We start from the raw sequence: 26,180 nt of genomic DNA on the forward strand, positions 1-26,180 counted from the left end.
TACTTTCTACTGCAGCATCAGCCTCTGTAATCTCCTGTGATTAATTCTGGGTATCCTTTCAGGGGTCCAGTGCTGGTGTTTCAAATCCAGTGTGTGCTCTGGACACAGAGTGCTCAGTGAACATGTGTGTGCACATACTTAATGCCTTGTCTTAAGAAAAGTTCTGCCATGACTCAAGAGCTCTCAGAATGGTTTCCAGTAATGCCTTGAGGACACAATATTCCTTCAACAGTGTTTTGATTAGATTGGTTTCTTTCTGATGTAAATGGATATTCCACAAAGCTGCCAGATAGTAGCATCTGTGGTGCTGAAATGGGATCTCAGTACAGTTGCAGATTACCTTTATTTTTCCAGTGTAAATTAACTTAGAGATACACAGACATGCAAGCTTTCTGATTCATTTTTATCCAGAGCTACATTATGTAAGATGTTTTTGTTTAAAAGTATAAAAGGACTGTTTTTTTTCTCCATCCTGTTACTCCTTCTGGATGAAGATCCAGCAGGATTGTTGTGGCCAGAGCCCTGTGGCCTGGGCTACCAGGAGTATTTGTCTGGGAAGAGACAAACCTGCAGATAGGCAAACCTGCTGCTGCTGCTTGTAAGAGATGTTTGTGGCCTCTTCCTCCTTAATTCAGTTCTTCCAGGGCAGTTCTGTTCTCTGAATCCAGAGACTGTGAGAGGTTCTCCGTTGTTTTCACTTGTTTTTATCAAGGACCTGTTTCATATTTATCTGCTGTTTTCTTGCTTGTATTAATCATTCCTTGGTCTGGGTGTATATTGAAGTAGTGCACATCAAATCAGTCCACTTGTATTCATTCCAGTATCTTGTTAGGAAAATATGTCCGTATAATGGATCCAATCATTCCACCTTGTTCTTTTCTGAGCAGATGGACTATTTCCCTCTTACATTATCACATTAAATTAACGCTGCTGTAAGAGTTTGGAGTCCCTTCAAGACCTGGTAAAATTCAGCTGCAAAACTGCACATTTTGGTTTTGTATTTCCCTTCACTTCGAGAGGAGTAAGCCCAAAAATTTGTGCTGTTTCTTTCTGACAGAAGTCGAGATTAATGTAACAGTAAATAAAAGAAAAAAACAGGGAAAAAACCCCAAACCAAAACAACTCCCAAACAAACCACCCCTACCCTCCTAACCCCCCCCCCCAAAAAAAAAAAAGCCCAAAATAAGACAAGTACTCTAAAATCAGAATATCTGAGGCATGTAATCCTTAGCCCAAAGGGTCTGCTTTTCCTTTCTGAGTTAGTTAGGAATTAACATCTTGCTTGTTCTAAACTATAAAATGCACACTTTTTATCTGGAGCTTCCCAGCCAGGAGCCTGCCTGTCGTTCAGAATATTTTTGGTGCAGGATTTTTAAAAAACCTCTTCTTCTTTCCTGGTTCACAGAAGACCCAATTACTTCTCACTTGTAATGTATTTATAGGGCTTTTTGGAACCTACCACTTTATATTTTAATTCTGGGACTGAAAGGGCCCCTGTCGAATGCTCTTCACCTTCGATTCCTGCCTTTGGAAGACAAAAGGCATTTCTGTGAAGGTCAGATCTCTGTGCAGGTTCTCATCTATTTGATCTCTTGTGGAAGTCTGAGGATAACCTTTAACCCAGAAGAGTTTGATGGTCACAATTGCTTTTTCAATTTCATTTCTGAAAGAAATTGCTGAGTCATGAGATCCAGCTGGTAGGTCCTATAGATGTCGGGTAACTTAATTTAAGAAAATGTTAGAAGTGAGATATTAAAAGGCCTATCCTGTATTGTGGTCCTGAATACTGTATCCACATGTTCAAGGTATTCCATCCAAATAATAATGCGGATCCTGTTCTTCCACAAAAATGCCTGTTTTTTCATAAATTCATTTTTATACAAGGCTCGAGTATGTTGACAAATCCTCTGACTACAGTAAAGTTTGTCCTTGAGTTTAACTGACCTTTCCTGAAAGTTTGTTTTGCATTTATGTAATTCAGTGTTTTCCTCCTGAAGAAGGCAGTGGATCAGTAGGATGTATATGTACATTGGCATGCTGTTTGGTTCCTAGTATTCTGATTAATTTGATCAAAATACGTCTTGTTCATGTACCAAACTCTTCCCAGACAAATACAAGATGTCTGGACAATGAAGCTTCTGCCTGTCTCCTGCACTACTATTGTAGAGGGAATTTTAGCAGCCTATCTTAGAATGATATGTATTTATTTCCTTCTAATTCACAAATATGAGACAAGTTTTTCACACATGTGACCATCAGCAACTCTTAAGACTATGAGCAGAGCCAGAAGGTCCCCCCTGAGCCTCCTTTTCTCCAGGCTGACGCCCTTTCCCAGCTCCCTGACCTGCTCCTGGTGCTCTAGACTCTTCCCCAGCTCCATTCCCTTTCCTGGACCTGGTCTTTCTTGTAGTGAGGGCCTCAGGACACAGGACTTGTATTTTGGATACAGGTGGGATTTTGTGGTGTTACTCCCATTTACTGACAGATTTGTGATGAAATATTGGTGCTTTACTGGGGGTGAGCCAGTAGAGGGAGCAGGAGTTTTCCATCAAATCCCACCGAAATTCCTGTGCTGATGTGCAAAGGAGATGAAGTTAATCTTCCCATATCAAATGACCTTGTCTTCTCTTATTCAACATAATAAAGGTATTCTCATATACAGTTCAAAGAGAATATGCACACTAGTTTCAAAGGGAAATGATACCAATTTGAGGGATTTGTTCAGCCAGACTGTTGGGAAAGTCTTTTCCAGAATGTCTGAGGAAGTCCTAAGGATGTGCATATCCAATCAAATCTTTTAAGAAAATAATATTTATTTCAGTTAATTCAACATTGTCATCTGGAAAATCAGTAAGAAGTCACTGAAATATGTAATAACTTGGGGGCTGTCTGCTGTAAGAGGTCTGGCCCCAGAAACAAACCTGGATTCCTTCCCTTAAAGCAGGATTTAAACAAAATCTGTAATCTAATATATTGAAATAGATTTTTAGATTTTATACAAGCAGTCTAAAAGTAATGTTTCTCACAATTCTAGAAACTAATGTTTCTCACAATTCTAGAATCTTACTAAGTATTGAATGTTTCTGAATAAATAAATTGTTTTAGAAATATTCATGCATGTTGATTTTGCCATTTTACCTCAGCATGTTGAATATAGACTATGTTTTCGTGTCATCAGAACTTGACCTGTTACAAAAATAAGCAACGTCATCACGTGCAGGAAAGAGAATTAAAATGGAGAAAAGTCTAAGCTAAATATAGCGTCAGAGAATCTCAGACCTGGTTTGTGTGGGAAGGGGTCTTAAACCCAGTCCCAACCCCTGCTGTGGCAGGGACACCTTCCACTGTCCAAGGTTGCTCCAAGCCCTGTCCCACCTGGCCTTGGGCACTGCCAGGGATCCAGGGGGAGCCACAGCTACTCTGGGCACCTATGCCAGGGCCTGACCACGCACTGCAGTTTCCTAAGTTCTCAGAGGAAGGAAGCGATCTTACAGAGCAGGATATGAGGCTGAATACTGATTCTGTGCTCCTTGAGCAGAACACTTTTGGTCATAAACAGTTGGGTACTGGCTGGAGATGTTCCTGTGTTCACTCATGTGTGTGGTAGGAGCATTCCCAGACAACATGAAACAAACCGTACGGTACTTAGTGTCTGTTACTCAGCGCCATTTTCATCATACTCTCCTCAATATAATTAATCCCTGTTAGTCTTGACGTGCCTTTACTTAAATCTCTGCCCAAGATGTGAGATTTTTCCATATTGCGTTTTACCCCAGTTCCTAAGGTAAATATTATTTATAGTCAGTGTTGATTGTCCCTGGGAAGTGTTAGTGCAGATTCTTGCAGTTGTTTATTATACTGACAGATGTTGAATCTGTATTGACCCGTTTTAGGATTATATTCCAGGTGACTAATGTTTTTATTTTTGAGGTATTTTTACAATCAGCACTGTCTACGTGCAGTGACTGCTTTTCCAAGCAGTTCCAGTTGGTTCACATAAAGCATTTCTTGGCTGCAGGAAGTACCTGTGCCAGGTGTGAGGGATGACTGCAACTCCATCACTAAATTCTCTTTTTGGAGTTGCAGTTGCCCTTCCTTTTTTCTTCTTTTCCTTAAGGAAGTGTAAATGTCTATAACTTGCTAATACTTTTAATGGAAAAAAATTACCTTTTCTTTGTGAGAGGATTGACTTTCAAGCTGCACCTTTTCAGGAGTTTGTCCTCTTCAGCCTCTTCTACTGCTCGCACAAACTTCTCCCGCAGCATGTCTGTGAGGACTATTTTTTTTAGTATCAGATATATTTTTAGATAACTCATGGATAATTTTTGCTAGAGCTTCCATCTATAACTGACCTATTTGAAGGAATTGTGGAAATTTTTGCTGCAAGATCTTTCTGAAGTAGGAGGATTTATGTTTCCTTTTATGTAATTTTCTTTTTGAGGATGGGATCAGTATAGAAGTCGACCCATATTCTCTAAGCATACAAAAAACTCTCAAAACCTAAGCGAGTTATGGACATGATTTTATTAGAAGCTTTGATTAGAAGGTGTCCAGATCTCAACAGAACATACTTTTTGTCATCTAAATAGGTTTGAAAATCTTTAGATGAATTCAGGATGATTATCAGCCGTCACTTCTCCTCTGAGACTCTGTTACTGATTTGCTGATAGACAAAAGTAATCTGTTGAACTGGACCATTCTTAGAGTAAGAAATAAAGATCATGGATTATCTTATGATTCCAACATACATATTTTAAAAGAGGCTTTTAATTTATATTTGAGGGTTTTTTGTTATGATTTCAAGCGACACAATTTAATTGTATACTAAATATAGTCTGCTTTCAACTTACATTAAACCACTTCCTTTCCCTGATACTACAGGAATTAATACTGCATTTAAATTTTTTTTCATCATGTTGTTCTTATCTGATTTGTATGATTGAGTAATCCATTTCCTCTTCTTTTTCAAAGTATTCCTTGACGTTGTTCATGGTGAAATTCTCTAATCATTGAGGTGCCAACACTGTTTTATTCAAAAGCATAAAAAGCAGTAGAAAGTATTCTTGGTGGTGTTTCTGCCTTGTTCATTTAGAAATTCCAAGGAACAACTGGATGTGGCACCCAGTGCTGTGGGCTGGGTGACAAGGTGGGGATCAGTCACAGGTTGGACTTTATGATCTTGGAGGTCTTCTCCAACTTTAATGATTCTGTGCTAAGGGATTCAACACGGTGGAAAGTGATTGGGGAGCTGGATTTTAATGATATGGTGATTAATAACCCAGGTCTGTCCTATAGTTCCATCAGTAAAAATATTCCACCCTCAACACCTACAACTATTCCTGCATCCCTCCCTTTGCACCCTGACACTCCCACCAGGGACTTATTTTCATCGGGGTAGATGTTCTATTCCATTAGTAATTTAATGCAGTTCTCTAATATTTTTAATTACCATAATAACTTGTATCATACTGATTTTAATCATAACGCTGCAATAATGCTATTTCTAACCATAACACTGATTTTTACCACAATAATAATTTATAGCAACAACAATAATAATAGTTTTATAATAGAATTAATCATAGCATAATAATAATTTGTGATGGTGGTGCATATTGTTTCCTCAGGCAGAAAAATACTCAGGAAGGACTTTTGATTAAAATAATTATTTTCAGTGCCAGACTGGGCTCCCTCTTCCCTCCTGCTCTGGCTGGGGAGCACTTTTCCCCTTTCCAGGCACATCTCTAGGAGAGCAGCAGGCACATCATGTGGCACGTGTCACCTCTTACTGCGCTGGAATCCATCAGAAGCGCTGAGAAAAAGATGTGCAACTCCCTCTCCTACGCCGGCATCGCTGCGGCAGGTTCCAGGGTCAGGCTCAGCACTGGCTTCTGCAGCGGCAGTGCCAGCAGCTTCAGGATCCTCCCATGGGCTCTAGCCCCTGGCGCTGTTTGATTTATTTATTTTGAGGTTTTTTTCCCCTGTGTCTCTGTTTTGGGATTATAATGGCGGTTCGGAGGCACATCTCCAGATGCTGTGCTGTGCACACAGGGATGCTTCTGCAGGGATGCTGGACTGGGCTGGAATCGGATGCATCCCTGACGGCTTGACTGGCTTTGTGTGAGTCCTCCACCTTTTCCAGATACAATTTTGATATGGTACGGATTTAAACTATTGCTTTATCAGCTGTTACAAAGGAGTATGCTCTGCCAGTTGCTGTGAGAGCAGCAGCACATCCGATGCAGTCGGTTCCTGCCGCAGATTCCCCAGCATGCGTGAAGCAGCCTCACCTACCCTTGGATCCTTCTGCCTTTAAAATTGCTTTGTCAAATCAGAGATCTTGAGAGACATTTAGTCATGGTGTGGGTTTTAAAGGCCTTTTAATTAAATAGGAAACCAGAAATATTGGGCTGCTTCATCTGTTTTGTATGACACTTGTTATATTTACCTTTAATGAGAATACCTGGCAGGAGGTGCTGCCAGAGGGTGATGCCAGAGATGCTGTGGGATTTACTGACATCAGATGTGCTGGCGCAGATGTATCTGGCTCCTGTTTGCAGCCTCCTCATACTAATTGTGGTGCTTTGTGCAGGGGATTTGTTTAGGAATGCTGAAACCTTGAGATTTTCTTTCCCTGTCAGAGCAGTCAGTTCGAAGAATCCAGTTGTGTGTATTGGGGAGGATTTGTTATGTCATTGGTTTTAATGGAGAACTGGTGGAAGGGGGATGGGGGGAGGAGACAGGAGTGTTTCTGCAAGGTGGCTACAGCAGGAGAGGCGGCTCTGCTGATCCCTGTGACTAATCACGATCTTTGAGATCGCTTAATCTCTTTGTAACTGAGAAGAAGAGTTAATAGCCGTGACTGTTTACTCTGTTCCTGCCACAGAATCAGGCACTCAGAAGCCTTCTGACCAGGTTTCTGACATGTGTCCAGCATCCCAGATGGACAGATGCTGGACACTGATGAGACAGCAGCTTTCAGAAACTACAATAATGTGTAAGAGTGAATGGATTTTCTTAACACTGAGATTTTTTAAAAGATCGCAAAAGTTTTTCTCCCTTTTGTAGTGAGATGCAAGAGAATATAAATTACTGAGTCAATATTTACTATATTATTCACTCCCTTGTGGCATTTGACTATTTTCTCTTTTGCATGACAACTTCTGTAAAGCTCCTTAAACAGGTTCATCTCAGTCTGTGCTAATCTTTATTTTAAATTAACATGGATAGCTGTGTTCTCTAGCAATGATTTCACAACTGATTTATTTCTGATGACCTCTTTTAGCTGTTGCATTGAAGGATTGTCGATAACTTTGGTGTTTCACCACACTGGCCATTGTTACAGCAAATGAGTTGATTGAACTTCAGCAGTGATACATGTCTGCAAATGTTGTCTGAATAGTAGGTCATGTCTATAAACAATAGCTATTGCTGTTGCTAAAGCAAATACTAACAAGTACCTAAAATCACGCATAAATAAAATAACTAGGAGTGTTGTTGTGATCACAGAGTCCCGATGCACACGTGGAGGTGGATGTAAATACAAGTTCAAGAAAATGTGAGGATTAATATTCCCTTAGAAACAGTAATCTCCCCTTTTTTGCATGTACAGTGAGATAACTTCATAATTATGTGTGGTATTGTTCCCTGCCTTGCTCCTCCATTGCCGGGAGCAGATTGTGCTCAACATTTTGATTTGTAGTGAAGAGAAAAAGAATTCAATAGTTCAGTTATTCAGCTCTTAACTGTGGCTGTTCCTTTCCATCCTTGGTTTCCCTCAAGCTCCATCTTTGCTGCAGCCATATCAAATGCAACAGCAGTTGTGTGCTGACTGAAGATGTAATATCTGCTGAGTCATCTGATTTATTTTTTCCTTTCCCACCTGCTAATTGTGTTTCGGAAATTAATTTACTGTGAGCTTTCTTTCCTCCTTAATATGTTGTATAACTTGCAGGGAGATCCATCCTAGACTCTTGACTCCTGTTCCTCTTCAGCCCAATGGCTCTGGCTGCCCGTTGTCACTGGTTTGTGTCCTACCATTGAGTGCTGGAGCATTTTGGGGAGCAGGACCTCAGATCTGCTGCCCCCAGCACCGCCTTGGCCATGACTTGTTCTCAAGGCAGGATTTGATACATCTAGCTAACTGTACAGCAGCGCTGTTGTCTTTCCACGTGATTGATTCATAGGAGGAGACTGATTCATAGAATCATCAGAGATCTCAGGATGGGTTGGGTTGGAAGGGACCTGAAGGTTCATCCAGTTCCACCCACCGATCCCCATGTAGCTTGCAAGGATGGTGAAACTTTTAGGGAGGGAGTTTCTTTTGCTGATGATTGTGTGTCTTTGGATAAGTACAGGGGTTTACTCCTGATTTTAATACTGGGACTTCCTTGTCTTTTGAAAAGTTTAGGCTTTACAATTATTTTGCATTTAGATTTATGTTTGCACAGCTCAAAAGGATTTTTGTTTTGTCCATAACTTGGAGGTTTTCTGTGGGGGCTCATAGCCAGGGGCCATTAGGGATGATGATCATATCCATGTGCACAGCAATGGCCACACCAACACTGGGTGTTACTAGCAAAAATACAGTCAGAGCTCTGTTAATGCTGTTAACTGTAGGAAGATTCAGGGCAGCTAATTCCAAGAGGGCATCTCCAGGCTAATGAAAGCTCCTACAGACATATCCCAGTTGCAGTTGTAATTGCAGTGTGACATCCTTCTAGCAACCAGAATGCAGAAGTGTCACGTTGTGCTTTGTGACCTCCCTGGTACCTGGCAAATGATGGCTTATTGGGGTGGGTGCAGCTCATTTAAAATCAGAATTCTGGGCTGCTGTAGCCAGATGACCTTCACACACATCTGCCGTGTCAGCAGGGAGGGATGCAAAGGTGACAGAAATGGCCTAGCTGGCATCTGTTCAAGGTGCCTGAGCATTGCTTCAGGAAAACTGAGGGCTGGGAGCTTTTCACCAAGGGAAGAGGGAACAGAAAACCTCTCCCAGCCTAGGCTGTGGTTGCTCTCTTTTTGGGGGTGGGGGTAGGCTGAAATTTTTAGTCCTCATTTTGGTTCTGCTCTTGTGCTGCAATTCACAGCTTCTCATCAAGCCAGACATAGCTCACATGTTGCGGAAGTTAAATTATGGCATAACAGGCCCCTCCAACAAATAACTTCTATGGAGTTATCCAGAGATAGAAATATATCAAAATGCAGTTGCTTTTAGTATCATCAAAACACATCAATGCTAAACTGACTATTGAGGTTTTAAACAGCTATTTAAGAAATCAGTTATTTCAAAACTATTTTTAAGATTTTGAAAGCTTCCCCTTCCCCTGCCAATAAGGGGTAAGAACTGCTGAAATACAAGCCTGCATTTGAAATCCCTGGGTTTGCTGTTTCCCAGTCTGCAGAGCTGGGCTTCTTTTTGCTCTCAGATGCCAGAAACTCCATGTACTCAAGCATCTGTATTGATGGGTGCATCTATTGTTTCTAATCTGGTCAGTTGATCAATAAAGAGCAGCCTATAATTAATTGAATAATATTGTACACAGTGTCCCACTCTGCATTTACCCAGATGTATTTGGGATTTGTTAACTGTAGCTGCTTTCCTTAACAGTTCCAAGAGGATGTAATAAGAGGTTTTGTTCTTCCCAGCCTTCCTGATTTTTAGCAGACAAATAATTTTAAAGGGACACAATTTCAAATTTCATATTTCAATTTTTTTTCTGGATGTCTTTATTCCAGTGCTTAATATTTTTATATTTTGATATAACAGACCAAAGTGAAAGAACTCTTTGAAGATGCACGATTTGGTTTTTATCTTGTTCAGATGTCTGTGGGATCAATAGGAACAAGTAAAACCTTCCTTCTACCGGAGGACCTCATGGATTTCATTGCAGTGAGCTGGGGCAAAAGTGGAAGGAGCAGCAAAGTCAAGCAGCAGTTTCCCCAGTTTCAGTTTGCCAGAGGGACCTTTTGTCCTGCTGTTCCTCTGAGATAGGTGATGGGACTCAAGGAAAAGTTGCACCTGCCTGACCTGTCCACTGTGATGTTCTACTTGTGCTGTTTTGGTTCTCATGCAGATGGAGGGAACGAGGAGCCACCAGACCGAAGACAGGCAAGTGTAGACTCCCGTCAGAGCCGAGCTGGGCAAGGTAAAACCTGAGTGTTGTTCTGCCTCGGGGACACGTCTCGTTTGTTCACCTTTGATACCTCCCACGTGTTGTGTTTCTCGTCTGTGAAAGACTGTGTGACCTGTTAGACTTGGTACCCATCATGTTATCCACACGGCTACCAACGTACTGAGGTTCACAAACCAGACAGTCTTTGAGTAGCTGAAGGAGTTTAACCTAATTCCTGGCACAGCACAGGTGGACCTGCAGAGCACAGGTTCTCCGAACCACAACCAGAGGGACAGAGTGTTCTGCTGTTGGAGCTGGTGGTGCTGGAATTCTTAAGCACATACCAACCTAAACCAACATCGGGTTTCCAAGTTTCTACTTGCCTTCCCCCTGATGTCAAAGGGGGAACCTGGCAGATTCACCATAACCAGGTTATCCTTCCCCGAGCCCTGGGATGCAGTGGAGAAGGACCTGTGTATATCTGTCTGGGGGCTGAACAGCCCCACGTTGCATCTTCTGCTTTAGTTTGTTTCATCCCACAAGAAGAGGACAAAAGGTCCAAGGAAGGAAGTACTCAAAACAGGGTTTATGTTCTTTAAATAACAATCTGACAGACACTTCTGTTGAGTATCCATCACTCAGAGTAGGTTTAGTAGTTGGTTAACACTACACAGAGCCCTGTAATGGGCATTTGTGTCCCTCACAGCAGCAGGTCTTAGATCTGTGCTGGCTTACGTGTCCTTTGAAGCAGGTTTACTTAGTTTTAAGCATTTGTGAGGGCTGTGGAAATGCTGTATTCTCACACAGCTTTGACACTGAGCAGCATTTTTTGGAAGTAGAGCTCTAGTAGGTTCTGTGCACATTGACTTATTCTCTCTTTGGGATTGCAGCAATAATTTTCCTTTCATTTAGGCTTAAGTCTGTTGTTATTATGGGGACATTTTCTCCGAAGAATTGTCCTTGTTTGGCAGTATTCCAGTGTTGTCTGGGTGAGATGATTTTGAGTGATTGAAGCTCATCAGAATTAGGGGGATTGGAATTAATAGTTAAAACCCTGAAGTTCTGAAGTATCAGCTGCTCTATTCACATAGTATCTTTCCATTACTGTATTTAAATTTATTATTTTAAATTTTATTGTTTTAAAGTAGAGCTGAAGTAAAATTATGAAGGAACCAGGGAATTTATAGCTGTATATATCCCGTGGCACCTTGCATACAAAGAGCAGTGCTTTCATGTTCGGAGAGGGTGGCTGTTCTTTCCCACTCTGAGCTCAGAAGAAGTTGTTGCTGTGTAACTGTGTGCTAGAGGCTGACCTTTGCCCTGGGTCCCTGGCATATCCTTCCCTGTGTTTGGCTTGTGTCCCATGGTTTGTTGTTATGGGACAGAGCAGCTCAGATGCAGCCACCACTGGGAGCTACTTGAACACATTCTGTTCCCTCAGGTTCCCTTTCAACCCATCCATTCTGGATCTCTGCTGCTGTGGAAGAGGAATGGGTTTTGGCAAAAGAAGGAAGAGGGAATTTTTTGTTTTGCAAGTCCTTGCCCAATAATCACCAATCTGTACCTCTTCACTTTGGTGACTGTGACTGAAGGAACTGCAATAACTAGCAAGAAGTTTTAGTGTAAGAGGGAATGGAAAGGGAAAAGTTAAAAAAGCTTCCAAGTTCTTGGAGCAACAGGCTTCTGAGCTAAATATTTCCCATTGGATCAGTGGGGGAAATTGTAGAGGCAGGCTTTCTGCGGTATTGAAGGAGAAGTTGCTGTGCTCTATAGAAGCATTATCTCTAGCTTTTCCCAGCTTTGTGTCCATCACTTGAAATCTGTCTGCACATGTTAATGAGTATTTTTCATGATGGTGGGTTAAGGGAGTTTATTATCCTTGCATGAAGCATCCAGCTGAAATGGGGCAGTTGTCTTCCTGCTGTCTAACCTTCCGCGTTACCGTGTGTGATGCCTAAGTGTCTCCAAAGCTTCACTGGCAGGACAAGAGGAAACAGCCTCAAGTTGTGCCAGAGGAGATTTAGGTTGGAGGTTTTGGTTAGATTGGTTTAGGAAAATGCTTTTCAGGTGTCAAGCCCTGGAACAGACTGGCCAGGACAGTGATAGTCACCATCGCTGGAAGTGTTCCAAAAACGTGTGAATGTGACACTTCAGGACATGGTTTAGTGGTGAATATAGTGGTGATGCTGGGTTGATGGTTGGACTTGATGATCTTAAAGGTCTTTTCCAACCTGAATGATTCTGTGATAATCTTATAAAACTCCAAAAAATAGTTTATTCGTTCAAATATGCACTTTGCATTAACATTTTGTTTAAATGTGTTATATAAGCAAACTGTTAAAGTTTCCAGTTCAGCCATCAGGGAGCCCTAATTCTAGGGTTTGATAAGCCCAGTATTCTTTCTGATCAAAACAAATTTCAGACTGTTTCAGGGGGTTTGTTTGTGTGTTTATTTACTCTGCCAAGGAAGAGAGAGAAATTTTGATTCAAGTGAAATGATGGTAGTACCTTGCGGATGTTTTGTGACTGCACTGGTTTTTTTGTAAAGCATTTGAATTTTAAGAGGGAAAACTTTGACAACCTAGAATTACTTTTATTTCAATATACAATGCTTCCCTTGATTTTAAGTAGATTGATCAAAGACACTGGGAACTTACACCATAATAACCAGTGAAATACACATAGACTTGTCTTTCCCAGACTTTAGGCTGCAGTAGATGCCCATGGTTTATAGTTTCCTGAAATTTAGCCTGAGGCAATTGAAATTATTTTTAAGAATCAAAATCATTGGTGGCAAATCTTTTTTTTTCATGGCTGGTGCCAAATGTATTTTAAAAACCCATCACAGGTTGGCTTTTTGGATGCCATGGTGGTTTGTCTTCCCTGACAGTCCTGCTGAGCCTGGTGCCTGGCAGAGCCTGCAGAGAGCTCGTGGTAACTGGTGAGTGATGAGCAAGCAGACAGTGAGTTGTGTTTTGAACTGTCAGAACCAGCGTAGGTGTGAAAGGTGTCAGTGCTTATTTGGCTTTCATGTAAAGAACAATACAAAGCTGCTGAGAGATGTTCCTGAATGCTGACATCAGGAATGGATGAATTTAGCCACTAGTGCTGCAGCCTCCTAGAACCCTTCAGGAACTGGTCCAAGATTTTTGGCAGTTATTTCAGCATGGGTTTTTCTACTGATCATAAGCAGTATGTTGGGTTGTTCACACTGTACTTTGAATATTGAGAATACAGCTTGTCCATCGTCTCCTGTGAAGTACCATGCATTTGAGGCTCTTACCCTTCTCTCTTATTCCCACTCTTGTCCAGCAAGACAATGTTTGCCCAGCAAACATTTTCTCTTTTAAACACACTCACAAGCCACTGAGAACAATGAAAGTCCAGTGAAAGTCCGGTGAGGAATGTCTTTATGGAGGGAAGACATCAGCACCCAATAAGAGCTAAAATCCATCTTGTAACAGTGTGACAGAAGTCTGGCCTTCTCACATTATTGAAATATTAATGAAAAATTAGTGAAATATTAATTTTAATAGTTTGGGTTGGTTTTGCATATCAATTAGTAGTTGCCTGGGTTAGGTTCTTCATCTTACTGAGAAGAGTAGAGATCCAGGTGTCCTTGACCCCAAGGTTTCCATGTCTGCAACCAACAGGAGGAACCTTACGGTTCCTGACTCTTGCCGATCTGAAGCACTTTCCCTTCACTGTTCATTAATATTCATTACAATTAGCAAGAGTCCTTCTATTGTTCTATCTTCGCCTGTTCTCCTGCTATTCCATGTATTCCATTGTGGATCTGTAGTGATACGACCACAACACCAGCTTTGTGTGTCTCTTGGGAGAGTTGGAGCTGGTGGCTGTTTTTAGAAGTGTTTGTTCTTCATTTTATTTTGGGTTTGCAGGTTTTTTAGGCTAAAGAGCCTCCTATAGAAATTAAATTTAGCTAGGAGGATTTTTATTAGAAACCAACAGTCTAAAAACTATGGTCATTATATTGAAAACTGGTGACTCTAAGACTCTGAAAGACAAATTAAGAACATTGAAAGAAATTCTTCATGGTTCTGCTGTTCATCATACAGAGAGGGGTACTGAGATGCTCTTTCAAAATCCTTCAAGGAAGTCACGAGTGTGCAAAGGAAACAATAAGTTGGCAAGTCAGCTCTGCACAGGACTCCGTCCAGGCAGCCCTTTTGGAATGATGGAAGTAGGATTCTTCCCCTTGCATTCTAATCTATTCATTTTTATATCCCTCTCCCCATCAGGCACCTCCACAGAGAACGACTGTGCTTTTGAACCTGACTACGCCATTCCACCGCTCCCAGTGACCGAAGGTATGCAGCACGTTCGGATAATGGAGGGCATGTCCCGCTCCCTTCCATCCTCCCCCTTACTCACACATCAGTCTATCAGTGTTCGGCTCCAACCTGTGAAGAAGTTAACTGGTAAGGACTTAAATAAAGTTCACTGGGGCTTTTAAGGTCCGTTGGTGCAAAAATCTGTAAGAAAAAGCTTTGAACGGTTTCTGTATCGAAGTCGTTCCCTTGTTTATTACAGCATCTGCTTCAGTCAAACCCAGGGATGGATTGGACTTGTGTGTTGACAGAGAAATCTTTCTCTGCTGAAAAAGCTCTCCCTGGTTTACAAATATTCTCCAGTTTTTGAGAAATTTCTATCAGAGTGTATTTTAATTCCACTTTGTGTTGCTGTTTATGCACAGTGGAAGCATTACAGTGATTTTAAAGAAGCTGATGCTTAAATTTTGAATGTTGAGAGAATATCAGAGAAATTATGAACTTCTATAGCAAAGTGGTTTGGGTTTTTTTTTGGTTCATGCATATTTTTAGATACTGCTTTGTTTATCTAACCTGTCAGGACTGTGGTGTGAATACCTAGAGATGGTGCAGTAGTGATTTTCAAAAGCACATGGAGTCCAATATCCATACAAAAGCCTGGAAAAAAGTATTTCTACTGGTAACAGTTTTTGAGAAACTTGTTTCTTGCCTAAAATCGGTGTGGCTCTAAGGGGTGAAGGTAATAGTCAGCTTAAGTAATCAGCTCTCACCCTCCTGCCTGTGTCACCTCATTTTTAACACTGTCTGAAAACATACTTAAATCAGCACGTTCAACCTCAGTTTGTGTTATTTGATTTTTTGCAGTAGTGACTTTATTAACAAAAAGAACGTTAAAAATGTGTAATAAAGAGAAAGAAAAGTCCCCACCCTCCCAGCTCCGGCTAAATAACAAAAGACACCATTTTGGTTTGTGTCTGCAATAAAATTAGCACTTAAAAGTTACTGTGCTTGCTATGCAAAGAGCAACTGCTGTTGAAACAGTGGGCTTAAATATGCTACTATACATCAAGGGTGTGTTATTGCTTACTCAAAGCCATAACTGTGATGAAAATAATGCAGGTGCTCTGTAGACCTGCTTTGAGGACAGCAGTGCTTTCCAGGAGGGTACTTAGGGATGAAAGTATGTAAGTGCTTTTGGGAATTGGTGCCAAAAATATGTGCATTAGGTTAATAAAGGAGATACTGGGCTGAAAGACTCAGCTCATGGTGTTTTATTCAACTCCTGTAGAACCTGCGATGTGCAGAGGGCTTGCACAAAGCCCTGTGCTGCATCCCACTCTTCCTCCTCCTCCTCGGGAAGGAATGTTCATTTACAGATTGTACATTTATATGCACTGGGATAATTTTATTCATCATGGTACTTGGCTGTTGCTATTTTTTCTATTGAATGACAGATTGCTAGCATTGGGATTCTCTTAGAAAGAGCACGTGTGTGAGTGCCTGTGCAGAGAGTGAGGAGGGGAGAATATTAGCAAGAAATTACAGAAAGAAATCATGTTTTTCTAACAAAAAGCTGGCCTAGATGTTTTGGTTTGGATTCTCAGTTGCCTGATTCCTGCTGTATCCAGTGTGAATTAGCTGCTTCAGTGTCTTCAAAGACATGGGCCTGGGGACCTGCTTTCATTGCAGATCCCCTCTTTGAGAGCGTTCCTCCCTTGTGTTTGGGGAATGTGGGAACTTTCCCTAAGAATAAAATTCATATAAATCAGTAGGAATATTCCTATAACTCACTGGGTTCAGGCAGTGAATAGCAGCCTCTTTCCTAAAGGAAATGTATATTTTTTTCACTAGATCCTTCAGAGATGGTGAGAGCAGGGCTGAGCAGGATAGAGACTTGCTCTTTCCAGAGGTGCCAGTAAAGACCCACCACTGTGCTTCTCAACACCATCCAGGTCCATCTGGGCTGGGGGCCTCACACAGAACACTCCCTGTGCCACCATCACCCATGTCATTTGTAGTGCTGAGGTCTCGTCTTCTCCCCATCCCTCATGGGGTACCCTTGCATCTCTTTGGAGTAGTCATGAAGAGTGTCTCTTCTCTAGATCTTCAGCAAATGGTACAATATTCTTTGATGTTAACTGTAGTTGTGGGACTGAAAAGCTCAGATCTCTCTACTTGAAAACTTCATTGTTTCTTGTTTAGTGGTAATAAGCCCAGGTTAATGATTGCAGCCCCCAGGATCACTTGTTCTCTCCAAATTGTACAGCTCAGCTGGGTGGGAGCATGAGAGATGATGAGGCACAGCTTCAGGGGTGGGAGTGCTGGGGGGAAGCTGTCAGTGCTGGCACATGTGGGAAGTGGTGAAGTCACTACTCCTGGAAGTGCTCAAAAAATGTGTGACTCTGGCACTTGACTACATGATTTAGTGTGGAATGTGATGGTGTTGCAGGGTTGATGGTTGGATTTGATCATCTTCAAGGTCTTTTCCAACCCTAACAATAATTCTGTGATGTGAGTGCGGTGAGGCCCTGGCACAGGGTGCCCACAGCAGCTGTGGCTGCCCCTGAATCCCTGGAAGTGTCCAAGGCCAGGCTGGATGGGGTTGGAGCAACCTGGGACAGTGGAAGGTGTCCCTGCCCATGGGCACAGCAGTCGCAACTGGATGATCTCTAATGCCCCTTCCAACCCAGGCCGTTCTGGGATTCTGTTTTTAAAAATAAAATAAATCATCAATGGGGAGGATTTCTGATTGTTGAAGTGTCAGTTGCTGAGCCCAGGCTCCAGCACGGCAGTGTTGTGATTTTGCAGGCTGTTCTCTCCCTCATTGCCTGTTGTCTGTTTGAGTACATGCATTAAGTGAAAAGCAGCTGATGATAGTTCTAGTAAATAATGTGGTTTTCCCCAGTGTTGCATATGGAATACAAACCTTGGCCTTGCTCACAGCTTGTGATGGCAGGTGTGTGTGAGTTGGCTTTCTCTGCTCTGCCATACCTGAAGAGGCTTTGGGGGCTCTGCCAGCCTCCCTCGCCCAGCAGTGCCTGGGCTATGGGTTAATTTGGGAATGTTCTCCTGTCTCTGGAAGGCCTGTCAGGATCTGTTCGTGTCAGTGCCTCTCAGGCACTCAGCCACCTGATGGTGCTGTAGTTTGGCTCATCTCAGCCTCGCTCTGTAAAGACAGAACTCCTCACCTGTGTGGGGCTGCACATACCTGGGGGTACTCTGTTTTCACAGATGCTAGCTTGGGTCCTTATTAGTGTCCAGCCATTTCCCTTAATTGAGCATTTCAGTTATTTCAATTCCAGTTATTTGCACACACTGCAGAATGATGTTGTTTTGGTGCAGCACTCCCGATGCAAACGTGTCTGGGCTGGATGCAATCCTGTCAGAAATTTGTGCTAACTGCTGCAATGTGAACAGTGAAACCTGTCCCCAACCAAGGGGGTGCTGCAGCTTTAAAGCATCCTAGGGCTTAGAGCCTTTTAGTATAAATTGTTCCCAGAATCCATGTCACAACTCCTTATATGGTGCTGCCTTTTTTTTTTCTTTTCCTCTTAGTTGGCATGACAACAGCAGCACTGCACCATTCATCAGCTCTGGTCCTGGGCTGCATCACCAGCCCCTCAGCTTACTCCAAAATGTTTGGGAAAGCGTCCATGAGTCAATCACTCTGGTCTCCTGATCCATTATTTCCCTATTCTTTCTGCAGTTTGCTCTAGGAAAGGAGCAAATTAAGCTGCGCCACGGAAAGAAACTGTAAAAATCCTTCCTTTTCTCCCCCCAAGGGAGGCGTAGAGACTACATTTGCTGCAGCGTTCTCTAGGAATTACAGCAGCTCTGTAACACTGGGAGATGTGACGAAGAGGGAAGGCTGTGTGTCTGTAAGCTTCTCTGGAATCCTCCTGGAGCCCGCTTCCTGGCACCCAGAGGATGTGCAGGTGATCCTGCAGGGGCAGTGGGCGCTGCAGGGAGACGGTGCTTGTGATTTTGGGAACAGAGCTTGACATCAGCAGCAGGACGTGTCACCTGGAACATCACCCTGACGTGGGGAGCGGCAGGTTGGAGCCAGTGTTAGGGAGAGGGAGGGATCGGAGGAGGATCTGTGCCAGAGTGCTCTCCAGGCAGCCCTGAATCCCCAGCCTGGCTGCCTGTGCTGCCGCGCTGCACGCGCAGGGGAGAGGAAGAGCAAGCAAAGCCCTGTAAGTATTTGGACAATGTGTCATGCATGGTCTTTGATTTGGATTGTGTTTAGCGTTCCTCAGCCTCCTCTAACTGCAGAAAATCAATGTACACTAAGGGATTCTGGGGCTCCTAGTTGATAAGGAAGCCATTACTAGGAGGGAGTTAGTATCAAATAGTGATGCTGCTGGTGGTTATTTGTCTTTCAGTTGTTGCAATAGTTTTACATAATCTGAGTTTGTCACCTCCTTGCTCAGATATGCAGAATTTCTCGTACAAAATGTAAAATGAATGTACGATGAAAAAAATTGATTTCTGAGCATTGCTGAAATAGAACTGCTAAGGAGTGAGTTGAAAATGCTGCAGACACCAAGTTGTTTGTTTTCAAAATGTTAGAACAATGGAATTGAGATAATGTTTTCCTTCTGTGTTCTGAAATGAGCACAAATTTGATTTGAATGGATTATAAAATCCCTTTGTGCTGAAGGAAACGAATACTTGCTTTTCACTGGAAGAGTGAGCTTCTAGAAACAAAAGTAAATAAACAATCATTACCAAGGTAGAATTTGAGGAAAATCTGTTGAAGCTAATTTTTTTGAAGAATATTGTGCTTAAAATTGTTGGTGTCAGGAGAGACTTTGCTGTTTTTGAAGTATTTTTATACCACAGTGTTTGCAGTAGGCTTATATTTCTTTTCATTGAATTCTCTGTCATTTTGTCAGCATGACACTGATCTGAAATTCCTGTACCTGTGTAGGAGTGGAGGTTGGGTGGGAGGCCCCCCCATGTCTCAGAATGCACAACAGTGCCAAGGACCCAGTTACCTGGGAAATGACATTAGGTTTGGGGGGTTCCAGGTATATAATGTATTTTTTTTTTGGCATAATTAGTTTTCCATTGAAGTTTTTCTGATGCCTTGCAATCTCTGCCTAGAGGTTTCATGAGTAGAAAACTTGTGTTTTGTTAAAATTACTGACTAGTCCCTCTTTAAATAATTACCTAAAATTCATGCAGCATTTCACTGTGGTTAAGGCATTTGGATTTTCAGTCCTGTTTTATGCTCTTAATGTGGCAAACCTTGATGTCTCAGGAAGAATTTCTTTGTGGAGAGGGTGGTGAGGCACTGGAAGGGGCTGCCCAGGGAGCTGGTGGAGTCCCCATCCCTGGAGGTGTCTAAGGAGTGACTGGATGTGGCACTCAGTGCTCTGGACTGGTGATGGAGATCAGGGGCAGGTTGGACTTGATGGTCTTGGAGGTCTTTTCCAACCTTAGTGATTCTGGGATTCTGTCTCCAGCAATGAAACCTGCTGGAGAAGGAGGATCCTCGTTCAGTTGCAATAACATATGCTGAGGGTTTTTTTGCTGGAGTGTCAGTTCTTACTCTCCATTTTTGGGATTCTTCATCCATTATTTTGAGACTTGTGGTTTGTTTTGACAAGCACATACTCAAATGGAAACCATTTGGGCTTGCAGAGATGAAACAGGTGGATGCATGTATCCCTGCATGCTCACAGATGGACTTCTATCTCTATTAAACCAATGTAACTCTTTGTGTGAAAGAGGAAAATTTCTGATTTGAATTTTTTGGAGCTGAAAAACTCCCTGAAATGTATGCAGATAAATAGTGTGTCTATTTATAACTTCTGGAATTAAACCAAATTCTGTGTTGAAGGGTTTTTGTTTGTTGGAGACTTGTCAAACTCACAATGTTTCTGCATTAGTTTCAGGATAGTTTAAATGTAACTTTTATTTCCTTAAATAAAGGGAAGGAAAAAACTGGCATATCATATTTATTGGCTTTTGAAAGACACTCAGCAGTTCTAGCATGGATTTTCCTCAGTGCTGTTTTCAAGACAAACCCTATCTGTCTTATTTTGACACCCAACTGTCTTTCATATTGACAGAGCAGAAATTGAAATAGAGATATGCAGGAAATGAATCCCCTTGATAGTGGTGTGAGACTGTTGCAGAACCTTTAGAATTTGCTCTTCCCAAGGATATTTTTATTTGCATCAATGCTGTTGGACTGCGTCATCACATCCCTGGAGCTGGGAAAAGGTGATAATAGCTCTGCATTTCAGATAATTGTGTAGATGCTTCAACAGAGGGAGAACCCGAAAAGTTTCTCTAGTGTAGGTAGTATTTAAAAGGCAAAAAAAATGCCTTGAAACTCCACAGGTTTTCAAGAGGCTCAGAGAGAGAAATTGTCCTTACTTCACACTGGGGCTGCACAAAATGGAGCATCTGTCACGATTACACTTCTGGTGTGTGAGAATTTTTAATTTTTAGACACAGCTGAGAGGTTTCTATTGCAAGAGGAGGTGGTGTAGAAAGCTTCCTGTGGAGTTAAATCAGGCCATCACTCTTCCCTTGGCTATGTCTTTCCTCCTACTCCTGGAATGTGCCTTCAGAGATGTCCTGTGCACTTGAGAGCAGAAAGGCATTCACAGGATACTCATGTGGAATAAGCCCTTGCATTCTCCTGGGCTGCTTGTTTTCTAAGGAAAAGCTGTCATCTTCAGCTGGGCCTGTTCTCTGGTCCTCTCCTACTTTTGTCACAACAGAACCACCTGTTTCAGAAAGTTCTTCCTGTGTGAAGGAATGACCATACGGGGGTTTTGGGTTGGGTCACTTCCCCAAAGATTGAGCATTACTTTTGTAGAAGTTAATTTCTGATGTGATTTGTACCTGGCTGGCTCTAACCATGCAGGAAGCCGTGATCAGGTTCAATTAAACTCATGGTCTTATCACCAAGTTTGGGATGATGCTACATGAGACGTTCCAGCACAACATGAACAGGTCCTGGTGGACTCACTGCAGAGCCACATACCAAGTTTTCATCACAGATCCCTTGACCGATGCTCAAACCACACAGGACGTTGAGGATTGAGCTGGATCTTTGGCTCTGGACCATTGTTTTGGCAATTCTCTTTGCCAAGAGAAGCTTGTGGTGATTTTCCTTGCTCTGTGTGGTGATTTTCCTGGAGTAGCTGTTGATGCTCAGGAGTTCCTTGATAGCTAGGAGCTAGATAAATTTCCTAGATTGCTAGATAGAGGAGCTACAAGAAAGACAGAGAAGGAGTTTTTACCATGGCTTGTGGTGACAGCATAAGGGGAAATGGCTTTAAACTGGCGGAGGGTAGGTTTAGATTGGATATTAGGAAGAAATTTCTTCCCTGTGAGGGTGATGAGGCCCTGGCACAGAGTACCCAGAGAAGCGGCCAGTTTTGAATCAAATGTGTGTTGTGGAGTTGCCCCTGTGAAACACAGGCCACTCTGAGCTCATTGACGGCACCTTTATGTCTGATACTTTGCTGCAATGTCCTGCTCCAGAGTTTCTGTGGTAGGGAGAAAATGCCTCCTCAGAGGAATGAGGAGCAGCCACCATGCCCAGGGTCTCTGGCAGCGCTTCACCGTCAAAATTGGGTTCAGTGTCACTCTTGGATTACAGGCTGATTTTTAATTTATTTATTTCTTCTTCATTACTTTAAAAAGTGTGTATATAACGGAGCTTGGTTCTTCTCAGGCCCACAGAGTCACCTGTGGCTGTATTTCGTAAGCCCAGGTAGCCCCCAAATACGATGAGACCCGCGGGTGGTGTCGTGGAGCCGCCAGGGTCCCTTTGGTTGCGGATGTTTGCAGGTTGTGGAAGGCTTCAACTTGAAATTCCTACAAGCATTTTCTATGCAGAGATGAAGGCAGGATTGGGAGAATACAGGTTTTATCCCTGTTATGCTTTTCTTTTTATCTTCTCAGCCTTGGAAGTGAGTAGGTGTAAGTGAGAAGGTGGTTTTTGGAAGGGAAGTCACCAGATGGGTGCATTTCTGTCAGTAAATGGACCTGGCCCTGTTGCGTGTCGTGGCTGTTGCTCTTTCAGCCTGGAAAGGGGCCCTGAGAGTGCTGCCTGGCTGGTCCTGGGACATGGGTGCTGTCATAGGAGTTTCGTGCACCAAAGCCTCAGAGAGGTTTTGGGTCTTAAATCCCATCATGATGAGGAGCATGCCACTCCCGTGTCAGTGACAGTCTGCTCCAACCATCTGTGTTCACACAAATAATCACATGACTATTACATATTTCAGTTAAATCCTTGAGGCATGCCATGTGTCCTTGGCCCTGCTCCTCTGTAGAAGGAAAGGATGATGAGCAGTCATCCCTCCTCCAAACAGGAAGTTCTAACAGCTCCTTTAATTTTGTAAGGAAATGAAGAATTGGAAAAGCAAATAAATTACTGAAAATTACAGGTGGCTGAATTAGCAATTTTCTTAGGTAAAACCCACCTTGTAAATGCAGCATAGTGCAGTTTTTCAAGTGTTAACAGACAAGTTCAGGTAATTCAGACTTGTGCCTTGTCAGATAAGCAGCTTCATTTTAAGGACAGAGTATTCTGTGAAGCTGCTACCAGCAGAGCAGTAGGGGTCCTAAATCCAGTTTCATATGAATGGAACAGTTTTGCATATGTGTCAACGTAATTACAGCTCTGGTGGTATCAACTAACCCAACTAAATTAGTTTTAGCATAGCAATATTTGATTGACTTGCACAAAAATAAACTTACCTTATCTCTTAATCTCTTGCCTTTATTTTAAATGTTGTTATCAAACAGTGAATTTATCACCAAGCTGCAGCTGTGTAGTCCTGGTCATAAACAGTGTTTTATATAGCGAACAGGGTCCAGTCTCTCACATGCTGTACCTTGGAATTACTTGGGCTGTGAATAGTTGGATATTTTACAGTTTACTTTTCTCTCTTTCAGGGCTCTCTCTTAAGATCTTGGTTTGATCTTAAGGATATGGTGGGAGAATGAATGAGATTTTGGTTACGTGCAGCTTAGGCTTGTGTCTGGCCTTTGCCCTGCCACTCCTGTTCCAGTGTAATTTGCTGGTATAATTTGATACCTACCTTTGATCATTCTTGTCTGCTTGTAAAATACTTCAGCAGTGCTCTTGCAGTGCTGTCTAGAGTGAATAATTCCTTTTTGTTATTCTTTCTCAGTTGCTTTCCAAACCCCTAGTGCAGATTTTAATTTTTCACTGCTCTAATTAGAGAGCATCAGTCCAGAATCAGAGGCGGTGGGTGGCCAGTGTGTGGGTACAGGCACTGCAGATACAAGATGGCAGAGCTTTGTCTGAAACGGCAGCAAAGGTAGAGCAGGTCATGAAAGCAAATTGGGCTGAGCACGAGGAGCAGGAGGTGGCCAGGGGTGCTGAATTACTTCTCTGCTGGAGAACTGCTCATTTATAACACCAGGCAGCTGACAGGTGGTGTTGCTGCACCAAGTGCTAAAAAGGGCTCGAAGGGAGCTCTGGGAAGCTGGAGACCCGTTGGCCTGGCGTGTATGTGGAACATGTTAATACAAGGAGGTCTGAAGGGCAGAGTTAATCATAGAGTCACAGAATTATTTGGATTGGAAAGAACCTTGAAAGCAATCTGGTTCCACCCCTTGCCCTGGCAGGGATACCTTCCTGTGTACACTTCTCAGTGTAAAGAAAAATGGAGAGAATCATAGAATTGCAGAATGATTTGGGTGAGAAGGGACCTTAAAGCTGCTCTAGAAGAGCTGTGTGAGAGAGTAAAAAACTAGGGAGATAAACAGCATTTCATAAGTGTTTGTATTGCACTTGCTCTTTTCTTCTGTGGGAAGAATCATTAGCTAAATATATTTTCTCTTTTTCTAGTGCCTTGAGCTAAATTAAGCTTTGTCAGTGTGCAGAAAGGATTTGACAGCCTGACGTGTTCAGCACAGACCATTCTAAAAAACTTCATGAGACACAAGCCCCATGTTGGGGGCACAGTGGCACTGGGCAGCTTTCCCTGATCTTTGTCGGCTTCATGCAAGAGAGAGTGAAATGATTTGCTTCAGTAGATGTTTAATTAGTTTCTGATTTCTGTCAGCTTGAAAGTTGAGCTTCAAATCTGAGCGTTGTTAGAAATTGGTGTAACAGGTTCTTTCTAACCAGTGGATTTCCAGGGTCGCCTGTAATTTGATTGAAGTGACAGAGCTCTTCACTGCTATCTGTAGACCAAATGTCCTTTACAGTACATCCAGGTCCTTTTTGGACAGTTTTCCTCATTTTTAGTGCTGGTGCGATATCTGAGTCACTGAATTTCAGAAAGAACTCCAGGACAGTAGGAGATTGAATGGGAATAATGCAATTCAGCACTTGTGTTTTGTTGTATTCTCCTCTCATCTGTTTTAAATTTAACACTTAATGAAATAAAACTGTCTGGGAAAGAGATACAAAGGGTTGAGGGATTCTTTCCCCTCCAGCTCTGCCCTGTTTCTATCATTCGGGAGGATTTTTGGGGTATTTGAGTAGATATTTTGTAGGCTTAACATTTTGATGATGTTGTTTCATCCTGTAGTCCCAGCTCTCCAGTCACTCTCTATATATTTTTTTAGTGCCGACAAAGTCTGAAACTTGAAAACTGATGGCAACAGAAATATATGGCTTGTTTTTGTAACAAGATGACTTAGAAAGCTGGAGCAGGTGGTGCTGCCTTCCTCTCTCTGCTTTCATCTCCCTCGTCTGATGCACAGGGTTCTACCTTGAGTCACAGATGAGGAATTTCTGCTGAAAAAGGCAATTTTAAGAGGTTTCAGAAGATCCTGAAAAGAAGAATTTTCGATGGGAAATGATATGGAGAAGTGTGCAGTGTGCCACAGCTCCAAGGAGTCAAAATGACCTGATAAGTTTGGATGGGAAGATGAAAGTCTCTTCTCCCTGCCATGTCTATCTTAATTAAATAATTTCTTTCTCCTCAGACCTGTTCCTTATGTGGACAAAGACTTGTTGGCAGCCCACGTTGGAAAAAAGCTTTATCTGGAGGGAAAGTGAGGGTGTTTTTTTCTTTCTGGGATCAGTAATAGGAGCAACTTTCTTAAAAGCTTTAAAAAGCTTTTCTACTTGCAGATAATAGAAGAGGAAAAAACTGTTACACAGTGGATTCTGTAAAATAGTGCTGGATTATGTAAAGAGGATGTTAACCTTCGTTGTATGTATTGTCACTAGTTTCATTTAAATTTCTTTTAAAAATTTCTACCTAAAAATCCTAATTACACACAGCTGGTATATTATTTCTTTTGGTTTCCCAGAGAAGCTGTGGCTGCCTCATCCATGCAAATGTTCATGGCTGGATTGGATGGAGCTTGGAGCAAGCTCGTCTAAGGGAAGGTATCTCTGCCTGTGGCAGGAAGGGGGAATGGACCTTAAAGCCCATCTAGTCCCATCTTCTGCCACAGGCAGAGACACCTTCCACTGTCCCAGGTTGCTCCAAGCCCTGTCCAACCCGGCCTTGGACACCGGCAGGGTTGGGGCAGCTACAGCTTCTCTGAGCAGCACCTGCCAGTGCCTCCCCACCCTCGCAGGGAACAGACATTGTCCCCACTGGAAGACAGACAACCTGCTGCAGAAAGTGTCATCAATGAGCAAGCTAATTAAATTTTCTGATTACTGACCCTGCTAAGTGTTTTGCATTACATGGTTAATTCCTACCCCAGAATAAGCATCACTTTCCTTGTACAGGAAGAGTTGCTGGCAAAGTCAAATGAGAATTTGATTTGCATCAACAGAAGAATTTTCAGTTTTGCTCTGCTG

At 42.4% G+C, this 26,180-nt stretch overlaps 1 protein-coding gene across 9 annotated transcripts in view; it reads left to right on the forward strand.

The window, feature by feature from the left end:
* TANC2 (tetratricopeptide repeat, ankyrin repeat and coiled-coil containing 2) overlaps window positions 1-26,180 on the forward strand; it is a 151,485-nt gene that overhangs the window by 35,062 nt on the left and 90,243 nt on the right. For 3 of the 9 annotated variants that reach the window (XM_063403620.1, XM_063403621.1, XM_063403623.1), the window contains exons 4-5: window positions 10,080-10,151; window positions 14,381-14,560. In XM_063403620.1, the coding sequence (XP_063259690.1) occupies window positions 10,080-10,151; window positions 14,381-14,560 (252 nt within the window). The remainder of the gene's footprint in view (window positions 1-10,079; window positions 10,152-14,380; window positions 14,561-26,180) is intronic. The other 6 variants (XM_063403624.1, XM_063403627.1, XM_063403628.1 and 3 more) reach the window with 3 other exon arrangements.

Source organism: Prinia subflava, chromosome 8 (assembly GCF_021018805.1).
Source record: "Prinia subflava isolate CZ2003 ecotype Zambia chromosome 8, Cam_Psub_1.2, whole genome shotgun sequence".
Lineage (NCBI taxonomy): Eukaryota > Metazoa > Chordata > Aves > Passeriformes > Cisticolidae > Prinia > Prinia subflava.